Source organism: Morone saxatilis, unplaced genomic scaffold (assembly GCF_004916995.1).
Source record: "Morone saxatilis isolate NCDOM2014 unplaced genomic scaffold, NCSU_SB_2.0 Contig14, whole genome shotgun sequence".
Taxonomy (NCBI): Eukaryota; Metazoa; Chordata; class Actinopteri; family Moronidae; genus Morone; species Morone saxatilis.
The window spans coordinates 10,474,071-10,484,995 of NW_023339696.1; the positions used below are offsets into that span (position 1 = coordinate 10,474,071).

Here is a 10,925-nt window from a genome sequence, read left to right on the forward strand (position 1 = left end):
ACACACACAAACGCACACACACAGCGGTGTGTTTACGTGTGTGCGCACTTTATGTGTATCCAGACTTACAGACCTATAATATATACTTATATATTATACTTGTGTGTGTTAAGACTTGTTTTATTACATTCATGGGGTCCAAAAAACAGTGGTCGCTACACCCAGCCGCTACACTTGTGGGGCTGTTAGGGGTTAATACTTGGGGCTAGGGAATGTAATGGTGTCTGAGTGTGATTATGTGTGTGTAGTTACATAAACAGTTTGTATTATAATTTCCATTGTTTTCTTTTTTTATTTAGCCACTATTTACTGTAGCCTATATGCTTTTGTAACATAGATACATTTATATGTCATGCCAATAAATCATGTTAAAATTTAATTTGAGAGATGACTTTTGGCCCGAGTTTATAGGATGTTTGAATTGAAAAGGCACAAATCATAGCGTACATAAACAATAAAAAGGACCGTAGCAAAAGAATATTTATTCTTTTTCGTCCCTGGAAAGTGCATCATAGATTTTACAGTAAGCAAAATTCATATTTAAGACATGAACACAACCGAGCGACATTCACAATCATCATTTTGGACAGTGTGTTGCATAGGAGGAAACGTCTCTTCAGCAAATGTATAAAAATTATTTATATTCAGATGAAAAGGGGGAGGTCGATGTGGGCTTTGTTGTTCCATCAGAGCAGGTGTTGTTGGTCATGTTGCCAGTTTATACCTTTACCATAGCGGCGAACTCTGCAGGGAGACAGAAGAAAGACACACAGTTTGACATCTGTTTTGCACCAAAAGACGCGCAAACAAAGCCTTTAACCACTCTGCGTGAGAAAGCTGAGAGTGCGCACCGTCACAGCCGATCTTGCCGTCACCGTCGGAGTCACCGGCCTTGAGGAAAGCCTTGGTCTCCGCGTCGCTCAGGGCCCGTGCACCTGCCTTGAAGTTCTGCAGGAACAGCCTGCAGGACGGACACGGTCGGTGGTTAGTTCACGGACTCCAGGATAGCTGAGACACACTTCATATTCAACCTGACCGCTGAATGGGGTTGTATCAAGAGGCTGCACCAATTAAAGTATGCTTTGTAAAATGTGTTTTAATAATGATAATAATAACTGAAAGCATTGTGCAGCTTTACGCAGCTGGAATCAGAAGATTGATTGACGGGTCTGATGTGTGGATATCTGTTTAGGCCCCCTGGTGTTGCATTTTATAGGTGCAGGTGTGTGTGTGTGTTTGTGTGTGTGTGTGTGTCTTACTTCAGCTCATCCTCCTCAATGAAACCACTCTTGTCCTGATCGATGATGAAGAAGGCCTTCTTGATATCGTCGGCGGACTTGCCGGACATCCCACATGCCTTGAAGAACTTCTTGTGGTCGAATGTGCCAGCGTCTGAAACGGGTGACACAAAATCCACATCAAAGTGAATCGATGCTCCGAGAAAAAAACCCACACAGGAGTCTGTGACTGTGATTTTTGTAATTGAAAAAGTCACCTTTGCACCCATTCAGTGCTGCAGCGATGTCAGCATCAGCCAGTACACCTGCGAAGGCCATTTTGATCTGCAGAAAGCAAATTAAAGCGGTTATTTTGCTTCTTAAGTAGGATATATTAATCGCTGCGGAGCCATTTGGGAACATTTATGGATTATGGTTCACAATATTTAAGTAAGGAATCACATTAAATAGACATATCGATCAGATTATCATTCAACAGAGCGCCGCCTCTCCGTTAGAATAAGAACAATAATAGCTTTATTTATATAACACCTTTTAAAACAGGGTTAAAAAACTGTTTGGTCTGTTGACAAAATTATCAAACTGTTATCATTTCATTCCAAATACAATAGAAATATATTAAAATAAAATCATTTCAGATTTCAAATGATTAAATCCACTTCTGAGTAGCATGTTTGATGTTGCATTTCCAAATCGGCTGAGATTGACACGTGTTCTCTATATTGCAACTCTACAGAGGCTGACCAGTAATCCATGTCTTCATGCAGCCCGCAGAAAAACAAAAAAAAAAAACCTCTTTATTCTTTCTTTAGATGATGCATTGCAACGCGAAGTCCATATTAAATGTTTCAAATCTTTTTTCTCAGAGACGCCAAGTGTGATGCTGCGGGCTTTGGTCTGCACGGATCCCGGCTTTCTTTCCTGCTCTCATTCAAACTCACCTTTGCTGTCTTTGCTTTGTAGGGTACAGATGATACAGACAAGACTCCGGTCGACTGCAGTGATCTTCCCGGTGCTCCCGGTGACCTTTTATAGTTTCACTCGATCGGCAATCTGAAGCATAAGATAACTGACACCGGCGAGGAGGGGGTGGCGGCCAGAGAGCGGTCTATTTTAAGTTTCACAAATGAAGACGCTTAAAAGGTGCGTTTGAAGAAGTCTTTAATGTCCACCCCCCCTCCCCACCTCCAAAAAACTAAGAATAGGCCTGTGCACTGCTGAGGAGGACGAATTGGAAGTGCTGCTGGCACCACACAACCGTATTCAGGAGGGTGGATACGGAGCATGCATGCGTTAGAGCTGGCGTAAGTGGCGGTAATTGGTTCTTTTCCCTCTTTTCGTGTTACATTGTTGATTTGGAAGGCATGGACTATTGTATTGGTGAATATTTCTATTAAGTCTTCTTGGCGATTTTGGAGAAAAAGAGTCGCCTTTGTGAATTAGATTAATCGGAATGTACAAAGACAGATTAAAGATGTTAGAACCAGATGCTTTTGCTGTTTTAGTTGCCTACACAGTCTCACAGTCACAATGAGAATGTGTTATGTCTTAGTTTTAAAGTGCGATCATTTGTGTTTTGTCAGATTTGGGAAGTTTCTAATATCTATAAAACCAAGCATATAGCAGTCATAATTAAGCTTTAACATAGAAGCAGTGCAATTTCCAAATTTCAGTCATTTTGACTTGCATATTTTAAAATAATAAAAAGATATTATTGCCCAGATGAATCAAAGTGGACTGAAATATTTTTAGAAACAACTGTCTTCAATTGCAGATTACAGTTTTTTCTTTGTAGGTCAGTGAACCATTTACCTTGTTTTAATTTGTTTAAAAGCACAATGTGTTCATGCTGTAGGCAGATGTTTCTGTAAACTCCAGTGAAAGTTTTTGAAAAGGAAGAGGACAATTCTGAATGGTTCCTCTTGACAGCCAAATAGCTCCACTTGTAATGCTGAGAATAGCTTTGACCTGTAGGTGGCAGCACTGTCCTGCGAGGTCACTCTGCTGTCACTATGCCTCTCTGTTATGACCACTGGTTGATGGTAACAAGCTGAGGGTGTCATCTGATAGGGTTGAGGTTTGCATATTGCTGACTTGCAGTTCCCTGAGCATTCATAACTTCCCCCTGGAATTGTAATAGGACTTTAATATTTATGTGCCAATACAATTATAGATGGTATAGTATAGAAATATGGCACATTCCATATAAACTCAATAGATGAATTGATTCATTTGTTAAGAACCCCTCAGACTGCTAAAGTTCTGCATTTAAGCATCAGATTCAACCTGCTGAAAGGTTGCTGATACAACAGTGGCTGTTAATAGCCCTCCTGTTGCCACAGCACATCATCTAATTGACTACGCAGCAGTTAGTGGAGAAAAAGACCTTGGAACAGAGCAGCCAATTACACTATGTGTGACAGCTATCCATTGCAAACCTCCCTGGATCCGGGGAGTATGTGAGCATAGCCCGAGGGCCTTTCCCACTGTGTTTGCCAGCTCGTGGCCCGAGTCCAGCTTTAACTCCCCCTCCCATTAACCAATTATCAAAACAAGTGCTCGGCAGGTTAGTTGAATTGCCTCTCAGCACCTCTCGAGTATTTAAAATCCCCGGCAGGTGGAACCTAGTTTCGCACCGCCTCTTCCTCAACCCGTTGCGTTGACACAGCCACAGCTATGTGAATACAACGGGGTGTATGAAACCTCACAGTGGAACCAATGCAAAGACAACTGACCTGAAGGAGATGATTTACACCAAAAGAGTATTTATTCCTGGTTTTTCACTCTTCCTCAAAAGTGCAGATGGTGTTTTACAGTTTGCACAAGACATTTCAGAACATTTAACACATCTGAGTAACATTCACAGTAAAGTATGTGTTCCATGTTTAGAAAATAATCTGCAGGCAACTCATAAATAAGGTATAAAAAAATATTCTTTCAGCTGATGATTACTGAATCTTGCAGTTCGCAGTTCCATGAAAAGAAGGGGATCTTGGTCAATGGAAAATTATGCCTTTACAAGGGCAGCAAACTCTGTGAAAACAGAATAAAACTGCCATTAGTAGTGAACAAAACGTATTGAGATTGTTATGTCATCACGGTGGTATGATCTGGACTATCTGGACCCACTCTGACCAAGACTTTGAGTCTGTGCAGATTTAAGGAGTATGTGAATGGATATTAAATGCTAATTAAGAGTCCAATTCTAAAAGTCATCAGAATGAATAGTAGGCCTAATATCTCTGCTACATTCAAAGATATGCCGGAAGTCTTACCATCGACTCCGATCTTGCCATCACCATCACTGTCACCAGCGGAGAGGAAAGCCTTGGTCTCCTTGTCGGTGAGTGCTCTGGCGCTGGCGGAGAAGTTCTGCAGGAACAGCCTGAAAGGTTGATAAAACAGCAGGAGTTAAAATGATGAAAGTCTCGGGCTCTATTGATTGGTCTGCTGTATATCACAGCGTAGAATAAGTATCCTGTAAACATCCATAGGGATTTAATTGTATAAGATCATAAAACCTTCAGGCTCCATTAAACAAGGCCTTTCTTCAGTATTTTGTGTGTAGTTTCCATTCATTTCAAGCTAAAACAAAATGTCCCAATGAGGGGAAAGTGTAAAGCTACATCTTGTTTTTTCTAAAAACTCAAATGAAGCACAGTGATATTAGATCTTGTGTGTGTTTTTGGGGCCACAGAGGCATTGCTTGGTTAAGTGTGCTTTGCTCTGAGTGTCTTACTTAAGCTCATCCTCCTCAATGAAGCCACTGTTGTCCTGGTCAATGATGAAGAAGGCCTTCTTGACTTCTTCGGCGGACTTGCCGGACAAGCCGCATGCCTTGAAGAAGGTCTTGTAGTTGAAGGAGTCAGCAGCTGGAACACACACGTTAACACCGTTAGCACCCGACAGGCTGCTATAGCATAGGACAGCAGAGGGCTTCAGTGTTGATGTAATGTGATAACAGTTTAAAACAGGCTGTTTGTTCTGAAGAGTTCAGTGCAGTGACCTCCATTTGTAGCAGGTTTTTGCATCAAATGTGCACTGAAAAGTCATAATGTGCACATAATAATAAATGAGGATGAAGAAGTGAGTGCAGTGCATTCACTGTGTGCTAAATGAAGATGGTGTAGCTCACCTGCGCAGCCATCAAGAGCTGCTTTTACTTCAGCATCGACAAGTACACCAGCGAAGGCCATTTTTTATTCTGAAGAGAGGAGAGAAGACAAAGGTCAGGGTTAGCATCACACATGAAATGCAGCATCGTTGCATTGCAAATATCCTTCTTTAAAGCAAAAATACATTTTAGTGACTGATATTTTGTATCTGAGGCCTAAGATACAGTTCTTAAATGACTTTCCTTCCTGTTTTTAAATGATCATAAATCAAACAAAGCCTCAGGACTGCGGGCTAAAATAATGCACCAGTGTCCAGATAATAGCTTCCAAGTATTAAGCAAGGCTACTCCTCCTCTCTAGCCTCACATGAAGAGAATGGAAGTTCAGGCATTGTTAACTCTGTATTGTAAAGCATCTAGAAGCATACAATGTCAACTTGTTTCATCTGGGTCACAATAACTCTAAATAATTGCTTTAATTTGCAAAGGCTGTCACTCAGCATCACTGATCTTGTTTTTTTTTTTCATGGGCTAAAGAGCTACTCTTTGCCTCCGGATGTCACACACAGACTCTGACTCTGTTTATCCCAACGCGCAACTGCTGCTGTGGCACTAAATAGATGATGCTCCCATTGAGAGGCCATATCATGGCAACACGAGTGACTGCCACAAATAAACAAAGCAGCCGGGCGAATGCAGTGGTAGCTTTGGGTGTGATTTTTTTTTCTCATCCGGTTAAAAGAGATCATGTAAAATAGCGCAATTATCATCCACAAATGTTGATCCTTAGAAATCAAAAGTGGCCACATTTCATTGGCCTCCTTCTCGCACTGAATCATCCTGTGGTCCGCTTGTTGGCTATGTTGGTTCCATTTTCCCCCTAATGTTATAGTCCACGGAGATCTCCTTGTCTGATTCCCTTTCCTCCCAGTGCAATCTGCCAGTCAGTGCGGCCTTTGCGGGGGCGCACTTCCCACTCACCTTTGCGCTGCGTTGAGGGAGTGAAAACCAAGGCGGACTCGGGTGAATGCTCCAAGCCTCTTTCCCTCGCTCTTATATATCCTTGAGCAACACCATTTACAGAGCTTTGAGTCTCAGTATCAGGTACCAAGATGCATGGGTTTCGAAAAAATGTGTCTACTAGTCTCGACCTATTTTTAGGCGAACAAATGAGGATGCTACCATGTGTGCGGAGGCCTATAGCTAGACGTGTGGAAACTCGAGCAGGCCCGCTGACTCCATGGGGCATGTTGCGCTCATATGATTTACGGCCAACATTTAAGATGCTGATTCTGATGTTGTAGGTTTAATCTGAGAATATAAATGAAATGAAGGGACTTGTGTTAGAGTCAACACACTCCAGGCCATGGGTCATGTGTCCTTGTTCGGTTTGTGAGAAAAACTTGAGAGCCATGAACGGGCGCCATGGGCAATTTAATTGTTCACTGTCTTAATTAACAGAGGGAACGTCTAATTCACGACCTTAAACGTAAATGACAAGTCTGGGAAGAAGTATCCTATGTGGTTACTCAAAGGTTGTAAATATATGTGGGAGGACTGCTCTCAAAAACACTACTGCTTTTTATCTCCTTTGCATGATCACTGTATTATATATGATTAGATACATGTTCCTCTGTGGTAGACTGCTTGTTAGAATTTGTTCATTCTCTCTCATGTGGTATCAGTGCAATGTTGCCATAGGCTATAGCACAGTCATATGCATTATGAGGCTGCAGCACCTCAGCCCATCATAATGTACTTTATGTGATATTTTATCTTTAATAATACCAGCTGTATTCCATACTCTTGCCTGCAGTGTGTAATAGGCTGCGCAGAAGTTCATTTACTTCACTGTCTGGTTATTTCCCACATAGTTAATATTCTTCTCAGTTTTACTGAGAGTTTATTATAAATTATTGGAGTCAGACTTTCCTGTCTTGCATCTGAAGGATTGGACTTGTAGCACCGCCCTAAGATGGTCTCAGATGAAAGATATGTGCAGCCTCAGCCAATGCTGGCCTGTCCTAACCAGCTCTACCTAATGTATAGGCTACATAGCTATATTCCCATATGGTTCATCTGAACTCCACATGCAGTAAGTTTCAAAGCAACCCAGTGCCCTAACAGTGACAAGACTTATACCACTAAATAGGCAATACACCAACTAATTAGACTATTTTTTGACTATTTAAAAAGAATAAACTAGCTTTTTGTGTGTTTTTGTGTGACTGATGAATGTGTTTTTGTGGCATACATGACCTCTTTATGATATGTAAACCCCAGACCTTTAGGTCATTTAAACGTTAATCACTTGTCACAGACATTCACCTCAGTCATTTCAGGTCTCTATAAACTATTAAATTATGAATCTTTTCCATAATTACGGTGGGAATTCTGCAGGCATTCGAAATCTGTCCAGCAGAAGGCAGTACTAGTCCCAATTTTTTATGTCTTTATTTGAAGAGGGGTCCCACCAATTTAAAATACAAAATTCCACTATTTTAGAGCAAATGATTTTCTCAAAATCTTTCAGTTTCCCCACTCACTACATGTTTTAGGACATAAGCTACACTGCAGCAGTGAATCAGAATGGGGTTTACCATCAAAATGATGCCTGTGACAGTCAGGAGTTTCTATACATTTTATGTCATCATTTTATATCATTTGCTTTGTTATTTGCAGCCAACAACAAATGAAGACCTGAAACCTGCTCTCTTCTTATTAACCATTTGCAGGCACCTTTTACCTTTTGTGCCAAAGGAGATACATTTTTAAAAATGAAGTAGTTTTTTTATTGTACATGAATGGGTAGTTTGAATTAATATGAAACAGCTAGAAAAAAAAAATTATCTTGAGGGCTGGTTTACATTATATTTTTGACATCATGCTGCTTGCCAGAGGGAGGGAGAGGGAGCGCAGTTGAAGACCCCTGTCCTAAATATTTCCTGTTCCTGTTTCCTTTATGAATTCAGACTACTCAACCTTAATTAATGGACTGCAGAATGCTAATAGCTCACTCAGAACCAGTGTACTCTCTTTGTGCAGTATAATTTAATGAAAAGTCTCTTGTGATTTGCTAATCTTGTCAGTCATCTCTAACTTTTCTCATAAATGTAGTGATGTAGGGACTTCATACTCAGAATTAAGTGAATTTAATTCCCTGAATACCCTGGATGTCATTACTGTAAGTTGTAGTGAAATGTTGAAATTATATCCAGCCATAAAATAACATAAAAACACTTCATGTATGGTCTGTTACAGGCAAAAGAATGACCAGCACACAGTTATATCACATCTCAAATACATTTATTAATCCATTCCAGGTACCTGATCGATTAAACACACACAACTAATAGCCAGCTTTAACTGTCTGTCCACCAAACATCTTATGAATTATTGTATCACATCAACAGGGAGAGCAGCAGGCAGGTGCAGATTATCTGTCTGGTCTCAAACAATCTGGAAAGTCAGGATTTCCATGAGAAACCCATTATTCAAAATAAGGAAAGACAGCCGTGGTCATGCATGTTTTTTCTCTTTATTTCAGGATTTCGCAGAACTCTGTGGGGGAGAAACAGAAACAGTTGATTCAGTCAGAGATCCCTTTTAACTCAACTCAACTTTATTTTTATAGCACTTTTCATACAAACATGCAGCCCAAAGTGCTTCACATAGCAAATTGAAATAGTGTTCTCCAGGCGAAAGTCAGTGTAATACAACATTATGGTTAATGAAGATGACTAAACAAACAAGAAAGTGTATATATTTTAGCTTGTTGTAGTACTTTTATACTTCAGTATATAGTGTTAATGCATGTGCTTTTTATAGACTGCAGTTTCAGCACTAAGCAATGGACAGCTCCCTGTACAGATGGCTCCTTTTCTCATCTGCTGACAGCTTTTTTTTTTAGATGTTTTACATGCACCCACCTTCCATCCCAATCTTGCCATCGCCATCCTTATCTCCGGCAGCCATCAGAGCTTTGGTCTCAGCCACAGTCAGCTCCCTCGCCCCCGGAGAGAAATTCTGAAGGAACAGCCTAATGCGTGCACAAAAAAATATCAGCGATAAGTTCAACTTTGTATCTGAGACTTTATCTTTTCTGATGGCATTTTCTCCCCCTCCAGGTCTTTCTGAGCTGTCTTAACCGACCCCTCTCCATCACTCACTCACCAGCCCTCCCCTCATGTATTACTGAATTCATTCGCAGCGGAAAGGCTGCTCCATTCTTACAGTGACCTCTGCCTGAGGGCCACCACAAGGGAGGTACAGTAAAAATGTAACACACACACACACACTCACACACACCCATCTGTATCATTACTCTAGCCCCTAAACCACACACACTCTCTCCTTACTTGAGCTCCTCCTCCTCAATGTATCCACTCCTGTCTTGGTCCAGAACTGTAAACACCTTTTTGCCATCTGCCTCAGATGAGCCGGTGAGTCCCACTTGAGCAAAGAACGACTTGAAGTCGAATGTGCCTGGAGCTACATAGGCAGAGAGAAAGAGATGGAGAGAGAGAGAGAGAGAGAGAGAGAGAGAGAGAGAGAGACAGATGTGAGAGTGAGGGGTCAATCACAGGATGACAAAAAAGCAATAATGGGGCTGAATAGAGATGTCGCATTTACTCATTCTCTCAGATGGGTTTCATTCTTCAACCAATGACATTTACCAATATACACCCTGTAGTGCATCACTGTCTTATAACATTATCGGCTATGTCATTGTGCCATTGAAACAGTGAAAGCACACTGAATATTGCCTGTGGGTCTAATGCAATCCTAAATGTTAAGAGCTGTTAAGAGTGGAAATTCTTATCTAGGATGAGTTACCTTCAAGTAACTGAAAATGTTGATTTGCTGAAAGAGTTGAGATATTTAAAAAAAAAATAGTTTTCCATCACTTCTTGAAATAAATCATACATACTAGATCCAAAAAATGAAATACAAAAGTTTGAATGTTGTTTTGCCTAAAACACTGCCAAAAGCAGGGGATTTCTTCAATAAAGGGCATATAAGCGCTGACATTTGATATTCATTGGAGCGGTTGAGCTGTGTTTGCTTTGTCATGCAGACATAATTGCTAGAGATAAATGATTAAGAGCTTTGAGATGTGAAGGCAGTATAGCTCATGTGATTTTGTCTTCTCTGTGTGAATGCTCAGCATAAACACTTGGTATCTGGGCGGTAACTGCTCTCCTGTCGCATGGCTGCCTGGTTACCTGCAAGCTCTCTCCTGTCCCCCCCTGTGAACAACACACCACACAGGTATCCCTTGTGGGAGTGGAAGTAGGTCCAACAATGCCTGTCGCTCTCTCTCTCTCTGTAATATGTGAGTTGATGTACAGTACTCACCTACTTGTGTTAACAATTAGATGCTAGTGAAGGGTCTGTCTCCTTGCGTGCAAGTATATGTGTGTGTGTGTGTGTGTGTGCTGTCTGACTCACTTTGACAAGCCTGGACCGCAGCCTTGATGTCCTCGTCGCTCAGCATCCCTGCAAATGCCATGGTCCTCTGTAGCTGCCTGAGGGATGCAAACACACACGCATGGAGAAAATGCAAAGTGACA

The 10,925-nt window shown here is 41.2% G+C and overlaps 4 protein-coding genes across 5 annotated transcripts in view; 1 reads left to right on the top strand and 3 right to left on the bottom strand.

Moving 5' to 3' along the window:
- Positions 1–462: 462 nt before the first annotated feature.
- On the bottom strand, positions 463–2,277 carry LOC118322895 (parvalbumin beta). The gene is made up of 5 exons (XM_035654744.1): positions 2,180–2,277; positions 1,496–1,562; positions 1,260–1,392; positions 852–961; positions 463–744 (listed from the first exon to the last, which is right to left on the bottom strand). The coding sequence occupies exons 2-5, from the start codon at positions 1,554–1,556 to the stop codon at positions 719–721; spliced, it is 330 nt and encodes a 109-aa protein (XP_035510637.1). The 5' UTR covers positions 1,557–1,562; positions 2,180–2,277; the 3' UTR covers positions 463–718.
- A 141-nt stretch (positions 2,278–2,418) lies between these two features.
- lmtk2 (lemur tyrosine kinase 2) overlaps positions 2,419–10,925 on the top strand; it is a gene marked incomplete at its 3' end in the record, with an annotated part of 34,283 nt that continues 25,776 nt past the window's right edge. Inside the window, 2 exon segments of one of the 2 annotated variants that reach the window (XM_035654741.1) lie at positions 2,419–2,542; positions 9,480–9,618. 2 annotated transcript variants of the gene reach the window in all.
- On the bottom strand, positions 3,983–6,425 carry LOC118322896 (parvalbumin beta-1-like). Its single transcript, XM_035654745.1, has 5 exons — positions 6,334–6,425; positions 5,374–5,442; positions 4,978–5,110; positions 4,514–4,623; positions 3,983–4,271 (listed from the first exon to the last, which is right to left on the bottom strand). The coding sequence occupies exons 2-5, from the start codon at positions 5,432–5,434 to the stop codon at positions 4,246–4,248; spliced, it is 330 nt and encodes a 109-aa protein (XP_035510638.1). The 5' UTR covers positions 5,435–5,442; positions 6,334–6,425; the 3' UTR covers positions 3,983–4,245.
- Positions 8,682–10,925, bottom strand: part of LOC118322897 (parvalbumin beta-like) — a 2,917-nt gene continuing 673 nt past the window's right edge. The window contains exons 2-5 of the mRNA XM_035654746.1: positions 10,804–10,880; positions 9,711–9,843; positions 9,282–9,391; positions 8,682–8,913 (exon numbers count right to left, since the gene is read on the bottom strand). Coding sequence (XP_035510639.1) covers positions 8,891–8,913; positions 9,282–9,391; positions 9,711–9,843; positions 10,804–10,864 — 327 coding nt within the window. The 5' untranslated portion in view covers positions 10,865–10,880 and the 3' untranslated portion in view covers positions 8,682–8,890. The remainder of the gene's footprint in view (positions 8,914–9,281; positions 9,392–9,710; positions 9,844–10,803; positions 10,881–10,925) is intronic.

What these genes read in the sequence shown, in the direction of transcription:
- LOC118322895 (XM_035654744.1), bottom strand. Translation starts at nt 1,556, where the DNA reads ATGGCCTTCGCAGGTGTACTGGCTGATGCTGACATCGCTGCAGCACTG. An exon ending in ATTGAGGAGGATGAGCTGAA is followed by an intron (nt 962 to 1,259) that starts GTAAGACACACA and finishes TCCGTCCTGCAG; the next exon opens with GCTGTTCCTGCAGAACTTCA. An exon ending in CGGCAAGATCGGCTGTGACG is followed by an intron (nt 745 to 851) that starts GTGCGCACTCTC and finishes GTCTCCCTGCAG; the next exon opens with AGTTCGCCGCTATGGTAAAG.
- LOC118322896 (XM_035654745.1), bottom strand. Translation starts at nt 5,434, where the DNA reads ATGGCCTTCGCTGGTGTACTTGTCGATGCTGAAGTAAAAGCAGCTCTT. An exon ending in ATTGAGGAGGATGAGCTTAA is followed by an intron (nt 4,624 to 4,977) that starts GTAAGACACTCA and finishes TCAACCTTTCAG; the next exon opens with GCTGTTCCTGCAGAACTTCT. An exon ending in TGGCAAGATCGGAGTCGATG is followed by an intron (nt 4,272 to 4,513) that starts GTAAGACTTCCG and finishes CTGTTTTCACAG; the next exon opens with AGTTTGCTGCCCTTGTAAAG.